Raw genomic sequence first — 13827 nt, 5'->3', positions numbered from 1 at the left:
AGACAGTGATTCTGGCTGCCTGACCATCCTGGACCCACAACAAGGACAGTGTGTGAAGCCCAACAACTAAATGTTGTTGAGGGGGACCAATGGAATTACCATGTGTACTGCCACCCAGGAAATTTTTTATATATGCTGTGGCCTCTTGCTGCAAAAATAGTATTTTTTATTTGTTAACTTCTTTTTTTATGTTTTCCCCCTCCTAAATTCCACCTAAACTTAGCAGGGGCTTTTGGTGCTTTGAAAATCAGTTCAGTGGCCTTCCTTCTAGATATACTAAAAAGCTCCAGGTAAAATGGAGCAAACAAAGCCTGAGAAAGACTTGCTTCTAGAGAGTGGATGAAGGCAAATGAGTCCTAAGAAGAGTTCCACAATATGGTTTTCAACACTTCAGTTAGTGTTTAATCTACTGTAATTAAGGCTAAGTACCAAAAAAATAAAAGGGCTTGATTCTGTTTGGAAAGGTCAGAGTTACAGTGGTGTAGGATCACTGCAGGCTGTATCAGGGTTTGTTCCCCAGAGCTGGTACATGATGGGGTCCTCTCTAACCAAGCACAGTGGTGGTGGTAGGTGAAGGGAAATCAGGCGTGGAAACAGACAGGAAGGTCTTCTCTATGCTTGAATCGGATGCAATAACTGGCCGTGGCAGTTTCATGAGAGAAAAACAAAGGAAAACAAGTGCTGCTGCCCTCCGCCTCCTCCTGGGCAGCCGCTCAGTCCCCCCTGCGATGCATGTACTGGTTGCTGTGGGATTGTTGGGTGTGACGTACAAATGAGTTGCTACGGGAGGTTTGAAGATATCCCTCTGAAACTGATTCTAGAGATCCTGGCTGTCCCCTTTTTAAGAGGATAAGAAAAAAAGATTGTAAGGAGCCCAAGCTGCACTGTATTCAGTAAACCGAAAGGCAAACAAATCCTGTTCAGGTTCTAACTAATTTTTATTATAATCACATTCATAATTTTTGGCTTTAAAGGGACATCCCACTCCTTCAGGCTTGAAATATTTTAGTGAGAAAAAAATAGTTCATCATTTCCTTCCTCTTCAGCTATTGTAACTGTACTCTGTGAGTTACCGCAGGAAGAGTATCTTATTCTCACTTCCTACTTTGCCTGCAAGCTGATAATCTGGTGCACCCCTGAAACATATGCAATTTTGGTTGTTAGTCCATCCAGGCAGGTTGGAATTATATCTAAATATGCCAGGGAAGCAGCTGTTATATGTTTACTTAGGGTCTTTTGGCATCAGGAGTTAAAAAGAACAAACAGTGCATCCCAAACCAGGATGTGCGCCTTGCTTTGTTGAGCCAGAGACTTCACTGATGAAAATACTGATTGGTAGCTGTGCATGTGGGCTCAGCCCTGAGTCTCTTTCTGGCTCCCAATAGAAGGAGAAACTGTTTTTTACCAGATACTCCTGCTCCCTCTGCTTTCTTCCTACCTCAGCTGTTAAACAAAGCTGCTGCTTGATCTCTGTCTTGAGCTTAAACTGTCATCCACTGGGAGAGAGGAATAAGGAGAGAGGGAAGAACAGTTACACTCCAAAGTAGGTGGCAGGGAGTGAATGGCATGCACGAGGAGATTCAAAAGGGAAGGGGGAGAGCAAAGGAAATCTTGAACAAGAAGGGCTAGAAGAAGTCTAGCAAGGGCTGAAAAGTGAACTAGAAGTGAAACATAAAAATACCCAAGGAATAGAGATATTGAGAGAGAAAGGAACACTGAGTAAAGGAGGGAGGAAGCAAATAAGATGGAAAACCAGGGAGAGAGAAATTGCTGCAAGCTGCATAAATTTCTATAATATGTGCACATTGGCTTACATTAATATTTATCTAAAAGTCAGGCATCCAGTCCATTAAGAATCTGGGCTTTCTACTTAAGCCTTCTATAAGATGATTTATGATTTATTCAACTCATGTTAAGATTGGCTACTGCTCTTTTCTGACTAGAGAAGGAGCCCAGAGAAATAATTAAAGTTTGAAGGCCAGCTTTTAGCTGGCTGACATTACGTAAAATGATTTCTGCCTATTGTGCGAGACTTTGATGTTTTTGTTTTAAAACCTATAAAAGATCTAGTTTTCTTAGGGAGAAGAGAGCTTGGGGTTCTCATAGGATCAGGATAGAGCTGCAGGTCAGTACCCTTAGTGGTGGGAAGGAAAAACTGTTTAGGTCATGTATTTCGGTCAACGCTGATACTTCTTTTTCATTTGTGTATGAAGAGTAGAACTGTATTTGGTTTGTGTGTGTGTTTTGGATATCACTAAAGAATCAACTCTCATAGGTTTTTAGAGATCTTACCAAATTGTGGGGGTGTTAGTATAAATACAGGAAAGTTGTGAGCACAGTGTCTTGGAATGGAAATTATAAAAGAAATTTGTGATAAATTATATAAGAGACTTAATTTGTTAATAAACTGCCTCAAGTCTCCATGTTCACAATTACGATCTCCAAAAACGTCAACTCTCATGACTGAAAATATAAACTTTACCTGTTCTTATTTGACGTGAATTAAGGGATCTTTCTGTGTTTCTTTGTCATCTGACTTCTGAACACTTATGTGGTGGCACTGAAAACTGTGGGCTTGTTTTCCAGCTGAGGAGGGAAAAGCATTTTGTTTGAATTCAGTTGTGTTAATCTAGGATGGTGAAGAAAGACAATTGCTAATTGTTTCTGAGGGAACAAATGAGAGCTTGTTCAGACACACACACATGCACGCACGCACCTGCCAGGTTTTAAAGCAATGTGTTGAATACAGGTATTTCTCAGTGCCAGTTGTTTCAAGGTAAAGTATTAGGAACTTTTCTTATTGCTTCCCTGAAAAATTCTACAGCCTCTGAGTGGGGACCAGCTACAAAATGTTTGGGTATAAACAACTTGGTTAAAATGGTGTAATTATTTGTGTGCATTTGAGACCATTGCAGAGTCTAGATTGAACTGACTCTTACATCTGCCTTCTTACGTGGAAAGCCAGAAATATATGCAGATGTTTGCCTTGACTGTGATAAAACAGAAAGACAATATGGTTACTGTGTATATTTGAAAGATGAAAACACCAGTAAAGGAGAAAGATACAGACTGTTTCATTGGGAACTGAAAGAAGAAAGCTAAGCAAACAAAAATTTTATGCAGAAAAGGAAAATACTTACTGGAACATAAGGCCTCAGTATGGTTTTGTACTTCTCCCTACGTCACCAAAGACTGAACTGCACAAATAAAATTAGCACAATCCAACCTGGCAGCCATGCGCTAACAGATTGGCCAAAAGCCTTTCCTATTTATCCTTTACCATTTCAGACCTGTGCTTTGAGATTTTTCTTGTGAAGTCTGTACAAAAGTTGAAATAAATGCATGTGTGCGCTGGATCCTCCGCACTGAACTGTGCGTAGTCACCCTGTGAGTGCTTCTTCTGCAGCTTCCTCCCTGGCCCACGTTTCCTTCCCACACAGCCAGCACCTCTGTTCTGACCAAAGCTGCGGCAGTGATGCTTTTTTTACTTTGAACACCTTGTAATACGAGGATCTCTCAGGTGCCAACGCTCTGACCTGGTCCTGGCGGCAATAAAAATCTATTGGTCAGCTCGTACCAACATATATGTTTAGAAGAGAACAGAGGGTTTTTGTAATGTTAGCGTACCAAGTGTCAGTCGCTGTTTTAGTGCAGGCTGAAAGAGGAAAGTCTCTAAACAGTTCAAAATAAAATGGAAAGTGCCCTGGCCCTGAAGTTTGAGGACGATAATTGCTTTCGCCACCGGAGGGCACTACAATCTAGTAGTAGTCTCCAGACATTTTGCCAGGCACTGGCTGTATTGCCCCAATAGAAGAAACAAGCAAAGAGGACTGAATCTCAGAAAGGGGTTATCATATTGTTTTGGGGGAAAAAATAGTGCTTTGGGAGAAGAATCCATCCTTTCTTTACTTCTACTTTTAGCTCCTCCTCCCTCAGGAAAAATGCAATAGCATTCAACAGAAGACTCTAACCCATAGATTTCTTATTTGTACTTTTTTTATCTGTGCTCTAGAATTGGATAGGTAATTACAACTTTTTAACATATTTTGAAAAACTTTCTGTTCTGTTCCAATGTGATTAAAAACAGTGAAACAGCACCAAAACCCTGCATGCTAGGATTGCATATCTTCAGAAGTGGGTATTTGTAGCATTGCTGTTGCCAGTGAAAATACGTTGTTAATATACATATGTGGCTATGGTGATGATTGTTACACATCTTAGCACAGTCATGTGTGGCACGCAGTAATGGAAGAAAGCTTATTAAGGAAGCAGCCTCCCTTTCTAGAAAAGCCTCTTCCAAATCTGTGCACTTTTGTTAATTCCCAGAAGTTTTTGCTGTCCGGAGAGGTTGCTCAGAGTGTTTCAGCAATCAACAAAGAGCAGCAGAAAAGCTGTAGTTTAAATACAGTCAGATCTGCTACCCTTGCATTGTAGATACTCACAGACAGACAGAAATCCATAGCTAGCCAAGGTCATCTAGCACAGTTACAGTTAGTTCATGACCACACCATGTGAATACTCTGGGCCAGCCTGGGTCCAGACACAGAATGATGCTTTCCTGGAGGGTGATGCCTGTATCACTGAGCCCATGGTTAGTTTTAATACAGACCCAACCATGGTATTTCAGCATTGAGCATCTAGAGCTGGGAGCAGGGTACGGAGATAACTATCTCTCTGCTTGTGTTACTCCCAGGTCAGTGGTGGTCCATCTGTGCTGATCGGGCTGGTTGCTCCAGCACTCGCTGGAGCTGTCAGCATCGTGCTTTCCTCTCTGCTCTGTTTTCTGGGAGGACTTATTATGTGGAAACAGTGTCCGTTAATGCACAGAGCCAGCATAGCCCCAAGGGCTACTAGGACATCCTACAAAGAAATACAAGACAGGGTCACCTGGATGGTTGGCAGGAGTATTTTGGGTCCAGCAGCTCTTGTTAGATCCAGGGTGTTCCTTCTGTTTGGACTTTATGCTGAGCCCACCAGTCATGACTACATTCCCCTGTACCAGTATTACCTGGGGTTTTCGTGTTGCCTGGTATATTCCTCTTCACTGTTATCTCAAATAGTAGACCACATTAAAAAATCTATCTATATATATAGATTTTTTCCCTTGTCCCGCTTTTTATAGTAGCAGAAAAAGTTTGCTCTTTTTTTTCTGTAAGGAAAAGCAGCAGAATATGCTTTGACAGTTCAGACTTTAGACTGAGTTTGCAAAGATACTTCAGGGGACACATTTTTTGTTATTATTCTAGATGTGATTTTCATTTTGGGGAAGTATTTTGAAGTTTCAGGAGGAAATGAGCATTTTTTTTTTAACAGCAAAAAGCTAACTTCTCCTTATTCTAGGACTAATTAAGCCAGCTCTGTTTTTATCTATATTCTAGTGTTTACATGTTTACATGGTTTCATAGTGGTTACCATGGAAAGCTTATAATTTGGTCTCCTTTCACTATTACTCCATCCTTTTAACTCTCCCTGATTAACTATCACTGCCTTCTCTTTCCCTGCGTATGCTTTTACAACCCTTTGTATTGTTATTTTTCAGGGTGATTATATATTGCTTTATTTTTTTTGTAGCCCAAATAAAACAAACAATAACACAATCCTATAAAAACTATTTGTTTTTAAGATAACGATTATGTAAGTCATGAAATGACAATGTTAAGGTTCCCTGTGAAAAGAACCCAAAGGAAAGCAAAACCAAGAAGCAAACCCACCATCAAGGAGAAACAAGTATCTTTTCCTGAGGCATCTAAATAGCTTCTCTGTGGCCTGATAAATGTCAAGTTTCTACCTCAAAATCCTAATGAATGACAGCTATCACAAAGAATTTTATAATTGGAAGAGTATATTTTTTTTAACTGGCCAATTTCTGTGCTGAGAGCAGGAATGCTTAAAAAGAGAAAGGCTGGGATCTACCAAACTGCAACCTAAACAGAAAGTTTATAAGCAATTGAAAATTGCCCTCAGGAACAGAAACATTAGTGATAATTATAACTGTTGCAATATACTCTGCTTTTGGTTTTACCAAGCGTTTGCTTTCTCATGTGTGATCAAGGCTTTCTGTAGTGGGGACAGAGGTCTCTCTGGGTCAGGCCCCACTTTCCCAAGAACCTGACTTTCCTTTTTACCAAATTCAGAGCCATTTCATGCTGTGCTCTAGTGGTGATGAGAGACTCGTAGCAGGGGAAGTGACTCTGAGGGTCTGCAAGCACAGAGATCTTCAGGATGATATTCCTGCTTTATTACTCCTTTCAGCCTGCATTCCTCCTGATTTTTTAACTTGTAAGCAAGCTACCACCATAAAATACATTGTGTCAACTGTCAAACTGATGCCACTATATGGCAAGGGTGATGCTTTCCAAGCCTCTATTCTGCAGTGTGAAGGAGCTGTAGCACTCTGCTATTAACCCCAGGGCCCTTTCCATCCACCCCCTTCGGCTACCAAGGCCAACACTTGACTCCAAAAAAGTGAGGCTCCATCTGCTAGTTTCTGTAGCCCTCTGCTGTGATTCACTTCGTACCTCTCTGAGTTTGATTGGCGAAAATACAACACTCCTCAATTCCCCTGGCACTAGAAAAGGAGCTGCAAAAAATTAGAGAAAGCATGTTCAGCATGGACAGAGGGACTCTTGTTTGTCTCAAATGCCATAGTATTGTTATAACCCAGAGGAAATGAATAAGAGACAGAAAAGCTTCTCTTCCCTCTGGTGCGCTTGTAAGTTGATGCTGGTCTCTGTCAAAGCAACACACAACCATAGCTGGTGAAGATTTCCTTCAAAGGATTCTATTTAATGCTACCTTCTGCTTAGCACATGAAGAAGGAGCAAATGGGAGAATTTTCACTAGCACAGAGTTCAGTCAGGACTTCATCTGCCTTAAAGATACTCTGCTTTCCCAGGTTCCCACCCAATTTATGATCCTGCCCCTGGTGAGGGAGCAGCTAGGAAGGCAGGAGGGGGGAAGGAGCCCTTGTCAAGTGGGAATGGGGTGATTCAGGGCATCTTGCCCTGGTACATCCTAGGGCACCTGGCAGGAGGGGGCAGGGAGGCAAAAGCCAAATCTTTGGCAGGTCTGTGAAAGGCAGAGGTGAGGTGTTGATGTGTGTTGCTCTTATCGCCTCAGGACAATGCTGTGTTTGAATTCAGCTTTGGCAAATGCTGGTTTTCTCTTTTCTGCTCTCAGGGCTGAAGCCTGTATTCCTTTTCTGTGGTTTGGACTGTGGGGAGGCAATTAAGTGAATGCCCTTTGGTTTGGAGAAGGAGGGAAGAGAAGCAGTAAGTGCATTTCAAACAAGTAGTTCTATAAGAAGCAAAATTGATTAAATCTGTTTTCCTGTGCTGTAGTGTCTTGAGATCAGTCTCCTGAGTGGACTCTTTAATGATAAATAGGATGTGCTCCCACTATGGTCTTTTTTTTTAGCTAACTAGCTGTTTGCAGGAAACTTGGACTATTTTGAGGCTACCCTTTCTTCAAACTATGTTCAGTGTTGACGTTTGTGAATTTAAAAGCTGCTAGAGAAGACACAAAAGTCAGAGAGCCAAAGCAAGTGCATTTGTGTACTCACAAGTAACAGTTAGGAGACCAAGCTAAAAACAAAACAAAACAAAACAGAAGGCCCCCATGACCTCCTTTCTTGCAATTAGATGTTTAGGCTCTGCAGCCTGTCACACTACAGCTTGCTGTGAACTTTCAGCTTGTCACAAGCATACAAGCACATGTTTTATAGTAAGTTAGATTGCTTCTGGGAATAAATGAACAGCTCCAGTCAAAGCTGAGTCAGAAAAGTCTGGCAAACTTGCATGAGGATGGTCTGTAACAGGCATGTTAAAAAAAGCTCAGTAAGTTCAGATGCCACTGAGAGGTACTTTTTAAAAGAAGTATGTATAAATTCAACACATTTACATCCTCTTTCATGATAATTAACTGTCTAATATTGCTAAACATATTGTATAAAGGATATCCAGGTTACAGGAAAAAGTGCCACTAGAATCTTTATCTTGCTTTAAAAGTTTAATCGTTTTTTAGCCTGGTTTAACTCTGATTATTTGGTTTCTTTTATCAGTCTCTCTGTCAGGGTATTATTCTTCATAAGGTGGAAGTAAGTCACAGAGATCTTCTGTTTTGTTGTCCAACCTCATTGTTTCCCATATGACACTGAAACCTCTCCTATGGCAATTCTGCCTCGCAAATTCTCCGAGACAGTCTGGGCTTTGCTGATCTCCGCTGTGGGTCAAGTGAGGACAGATATGAGAGTGTGTAATGCTTTCCTTTCCCCCAGCCCCTGACTCATGGAGGAAGGCATATGAACAGAAGAGGTTTAATTTCTACACCCAAGACTGAAGTCTCTCTCCCATATACCATTGATTTATCTCCTGGGTTGTCTCTGTTTGATGGCATGGGATCCCATCCCCAGGAATCTTTCCTGGTTTATGTCTGCCCAGGCTCTTTGTGGCATGCTTTAGATGTTGGCTTGAATACCTCATGCTGTTCAGGTCAACTCCTCCTCAAACATTTTTTTTTTTTCCTATATGTTTTATGAGGAAGAGGAAGCTGCTTTTCCTGGACCACTGAGGCCAGTTCTAATTCCTGCAGTAGCCTTTGTACAGTGCCCCTGATCTTTGTGGCAGAGGTGATCCAGGATGAGAACCAAATAATAATAGAGACTCCAGGAGAGCTTCTGAATTTCTGATGACTTTATCATTACTATTTTGCTTATAAAGCACTGGCACAATTACACAAACTCTGTGCCAAACTATCCTAAACAGTTAGAACAGGGATAACAGTCATGGCTGAGCAGCTGTGGGGCATCCACCTTCTGGGGCAGGGAGCATTTGTCCCATCTGTGCATCAGGGAGAAGACGGCTGCTGACTGGCAGGGTTGAAAAGGAGCTGATCAGAGTCTCAGATCAAAATACTCAGTGTAGCTAAAGAAATTAGGATGATTTGGTTGAACATCTGAATAGCCTCAACAGCTTGACTGGAAGAGAAGGCCTGAGGGAAGGAAATTCATCTTCTCAAGAAGATTCTTTTCTCAAATGTCAGCCATAATTATCTGCATTTCCACAGTATTAAGGAAGCTGGAAATCCACTGCTGATAATGTCCTTCATAGCACAGGCACTGGCATATTGGCAGTGGTTTTCCATGTAATTAACTGAGACACAGCTAGTTGGGCTCACACTGTGTTCCAGATGTTGTGAGAGGCTAAATCCATGGTTTAAGTATGATTTTTTCTTACTAGTTGGCACGCCTTTCTTTCTCTGTTTCATTACTGATATCTCTAGGTTTTCTTGGTGAGAAAGATACTCGTGTGAACAGAGTAAGAAAAGTGGTTGATGTTTTATCTTTCTGTGGAATTTTTCTTTTCCTTCCCCTTTCACTTTATATTCACAGTGATTTTTGTTATCTGTGCACATTTATCTTGCATATGCCGTTCACAATTGATTGAAATGGAAGAGATATGGTGCATGTGAAGCATGAGCTGAATGGGAGTAGGTAGTTTAAGACACACAGTGGTGTATCTTAAGATACAGAAGTAGCTTCTATTTAATAGCTGCCTTTGGAGCTGCAGAAGCAGGTGCCACAGAGTATCTGTGGGGGCCCTTGACCTTGCCTGCAGCGCTACAGTTGTCTGCCTGCAGCATTGGGGTCCAGAGAGAAGAGACGTAAACAAATCGGTCAAGATCAGACTGTCATCAAAGTGAGGGCAAATGTTCTAAACCACAGATAAAGGCTTTTGCAGAAGAAAGATGGCAGCGTTCAGGGAAGTTTCTAATTCATGAGTTAGTTTGTTACTTTTGTAAGATTCATTCCTCTCAACACTTGCACAGAGTGTTTGTGGAGAATTATTTTTGTACAACAAAAATTAAATAGGAGCAGCTATCTTATTTATAAAAATCAAAGTTAGCTGAAACAAAAGGCAAGGTTAAATATGAATATGAGATAGTGCTAAAAATGGAATGAAGGTCAGAAAATTACAAACTTAGCAAAGGAGGGAGATTTAAAATGACTGTGCAGATACAGATGTTTGTAAAGAAAACAAAGGCTTGAGCTAAGGAGAAGGGCAGAAGTAAAAGCAGAATAAAGAGATAGGAAGTAATATAATTCATCTATATGTGATACCCAAAGTTTATATGCAAATACTCTGTAGCCAGAATGGCATCCCAAATCTTGAGACCTACCAGGCTCACGGGCGGGTGGCAGCTAGGAGTTAATTGCAGTTAGGATGAACTGTGCTGTTGAACTAGGGGATGGACACATTTATAACAAGAAAAGGTGGACATCTCTGGCAAAAGTCAAGCAGGTACTATATGTCAATGAATTACAAAGTGCCAAGGCTGTAATAGTGACTACATACTTCGTGACCAAAGCTAAAGATAACAAAGAGGTGCCACAAGGAAGGGAGCACAGTAAATACAGAAGAAATGAGGGCCAGTGTTGATCCCAAAGGGTCTTTGTGGAAACAGCAAAAAGTATAACTGGGAATTCCACTAGAAATGAATAGTCACTTTTGGTAAAACCTTATTTCAAACCATGGCACTCTTCGAAATCAGTCAGTCAGTCAGTCCAAGCTCAAAATACTTATTTACATGATTCTCTGATTTCTCTCTCCACATCAAGAATGTTCTTAAAGGGGGACAAAAATTCCTACCTCCACAATTTTGGGGAGTATTTTCATCCTAAAATGAATACCTGAAGAAGTTCCTCTTACTATTTGGGTGGAGAAGGCTGACAGTGGCTGCCAGGATGGGACTTACAAGATCTGGACATGTGATTAATATTATGCCAGGAAAAATTGTTGCATGTAGTTGTAAAGTCAGTTTACTTCACTGTATTTTTTAAAATGGTGTGTATTCTTACTATTGTGATAATTCAGTGAAAAATGGGACAATGCTTCAGATGCAAGAATAAATACATGGATTTAATTCTACCTCAGTGACTGGTATTGCGATAAATTGTTCTTATTCCTCTCTCCGTTCAATGCAGCCAGGGATCAGTAGTGAGCAAATGCTGTTATCTGATCAGTACTGTTCAGTGATCCATGCAAAATAAGCTGTGACCTTAACCTAGCTCGTACTGAACAGGTGTCTGGTTTGAGTGATTATTGAAATTCCAACTGAAATGGTGTTCACTTAGCATTTTTGGCCTTTCAGCAATTTCATAAAAATGCTGACATTTCATCAAAATGGTAAAAAAAGGTTGAATGGGCCAATTCTCTGATGGAGGAGGTAACATCTGTTCAGTAACTGCTGTTGAAGTACCTGGGCAGAACAGTGCAAGGATATTGCACTGCTGGTTAAACCTGGAGCTGGGATCTAAACCAAGAAGAAAATAACATTCCTTTGGACAAGGGCATTCATTTTCTTGACTTGAGCTGTATTTCAGACATATCATTATGAAATGCTGAACATGAGATTTCCCCTCCATTTCTATAGCTATAAATTGCAGAGCAGTAGTTAGTACAATTCCTCAGGGCACATAAGTCAAGGCTGCATGGTGTGCAAACTTGAGGTTTCTGCGGCCACATTTGCAAACAATAAATGTGTTCTTATCTGGCTTCCCTTGGGGAACAATTTTTGTGTAATCTGGTTAAATGGTACAAGGATTATGTATGTGTGAGTATATATATATATATTTATATATATATATGAAATATATATATACACAGATTTTTCTCCCAGGCAGAAATATGAATGAATCATTAAAGGTCAACAGTTGCCTTATTGCTGAGCCTTTTTTGATAGGCCAAAGATCTGTTTTCTGGAAACTGGAAAGGCTGCTTGAAGCTTGTTAAGATGCTAACTGAAGTATCCAAAGGCATGTTCACTGCTCCTACCGTAACCTGCTCCTAGCAGGCATCAAGGTAGCTTGGTAACTTAGCTTTAGATGTTCTGTGAAGTTATAAATAAAACACTGTGATCTCAAAACACAGATTTTGCTGTGTATTTCCCCTTGTTTGAGTTTCGTTCTTTTTTATGAAGTCTGTTTAAATTAGAAACCGAGAAGCCCACTAAGTGTGCTCCTTCTAGACCCTCTCTCCTCCACTGAACAAATTAACATTACTGCAGTGAGTGTTAGAAAAGAAGGGGAAAATCACTTGGAAAAAGCAGTCACAAAAGTCCAAGTCATGCAGTTCGGCTACCACTCTGCATTTGTCTGTTATTGCAGTAGGCGTAGGACTGATTCAAAATAGCCACAAGCTTGAGAGCTGAAAGAGAAACTTCCCCTTATTGCACAAAAGATCTGGGTATGAGGTGACTTCCCTTCTTTTGGGCTTGGTTCTGTTCTCTGTATTTATGAAACTAAAGCACTTCACTTAGCTCATTGCTGCTTTTGGAATAATAGGAAGGCAGGAAGATCAGGCCTTTGTAAGTTTGACTTACATGAGCTGTTCTTATGATTTTTGCTGACTTAGCACAAAAAGTATATATGCCCTGCCCATAGCAACTTTCTGCTGTTCTAGGCAACAACATATTCTGCCTGTAACTTTGGGAAAGTGAATATGCTTAATTGTACTGTTCATTTTATCCTGAATCTTGCAGTTATTTGGTATTTTTGTAAAGCTCATGTTTTGAAGGTAAATGCATTAATCTGTTTTCTTTATTCTGAAGGAGGTTTCTGGTTCCAGAGAAAAGCTTGAAAATGTGAACTCTCCAGGCATAAAAGCCAGTTGGCAAAGCAAAGGAATTCTAATCAAGGTTATGACTGAGGGAAGAGGGAGTGTGTCTCATAATTTTGTCTTGCCCGACATTTTAAAGTTGGAAAGTTGGAAGGGCACAGCCATGTCAGTTTGGAGTCTTTTTAGGAAAAATCATCCCTGCTAAGCTGATGGATCTCTGCTGACAAAGCCCTCAGTGTAGCTGGAGGCCTCTGGCGGATGAGTAGCTCTGCATGTGTGTTTATGTTTTTTGCATAGGTGAGACGGCTGCACTGGCAGAAGAAATACTTTAGGGGAGTGGAAGGCAAGTTTGCGCTAGGACATTCTGTTAGTGTAAGCAGATCAAAAGTGTTTGGTAGTACAAATTAGTGGTTCCCATACTCTGCCTAAGAGGTCAAGGGCTTTCTTGGGTGCCTGCATGGACCTAGAAACAGCTCATGCCAATGCTTCTGCTACTGTCAAAATTGGTGTATAAACAAGATTTAGGAGCTCTTGCTATAGAACCTGTAGGACTAGCATACAAAGGTAGGAAAGCCTACATATGAGATTTGTCAAGGATAATTCTGGTTGTCACAGGTCTGCATGCTTACAGCAGTGGTATTACTTACTTGTGAATATGTGGGTATTTGCAAGGGCATAACTGTTTCTCACGTACTACTCTAGCAGTGTTAAATTGGGGGCAGAGCAATGTTAGCAGGTTAGCAATGTTAGCAGGTTAGCAATGTTAGCAGCTCAATGCCAATGACATTTTCTGTAGAAAAGTGTATTCTAGTGTTAACACAGCTCTGCATTCATCTATTTTTCCTTTTTGAAACATCTAGGTTATATTAGATTTATGTTTGTCATTTTTTAATTTGCAGCAGCCTATTGCTTTGATACCAAACAGGGACAAGGGTGTATCAGTCTTTCAGGTTGAAAATATGGTCTGTGTCTTACCTGATGAACCCAACCAGTCAAGGAAGGGGTTGTTTTGGAATATTCCATTTGTTTTCATAAGGGTATTTTTTTCAGTTTGACCTTGTACCTTTTTTGTCCTCATCAACAATGTAAACCTAAAAAAAGTACGATACCTGTATGTTGAGATGCTATAACTGTTTTAGTTCTGTCAGTTAAAACACCTGTCTACCTCACATGCATACTTGTCTATACAAAAAATGTAGAGACCATGTCAGGT

The 13827-nt window shown here is 40.6% G+C and overlaps 1 protein-coding gene across 12 annotated transcripts in view; it reads left to right on the top strand.

Annotated features, from left to right (window-relative positions):
* The window catches only part of TNS3 (tensin 3), a 319894-nt gene that overhangs the window by 77510 nt on the left and 228557 nt on the right, over positions 1-13827 (top strand). The window contains exon 1 of one of the 12 annotated variants that reach the window (XM_064506665.1): positions 7221-7271. The exons of the other annotated variants lie outside the window; for them this stretch is intronic. Coding sequence (XP_064362735.1) covers positions 7236-7271 — 36 coding nt within the window. The 5' untranslated portion in view covers positions 7221-7235. Of the gene's footprint in view, positions 1-7220; positions 7272-13827 lie in introns of those variants that run through there. 12 annotated transcript variants of the gene reach the window in all.

This window comes from Dromaius novaehollandiae, chromosome 2 (genome assembly GCF_036370855.1).
Source record: "Dromaius novaehollandiae isolate bDroNov1 chromosome 2, bDroNov1.hap1, whole genome shotgun sequence".
Classification (NCBI taxonomy): domain Eukaryota; kingdom Metazoa; phylum Chordata; class Aves; order Casuariiformes; family Dromaiidae; genus Dromaius; species Dromaius novaehollandiae.
The sequence above is the reverse complement of the archived record's forward strand: the minus strand, read 5'-3'. Positions and strand labels throughout refer to the sequence as shown.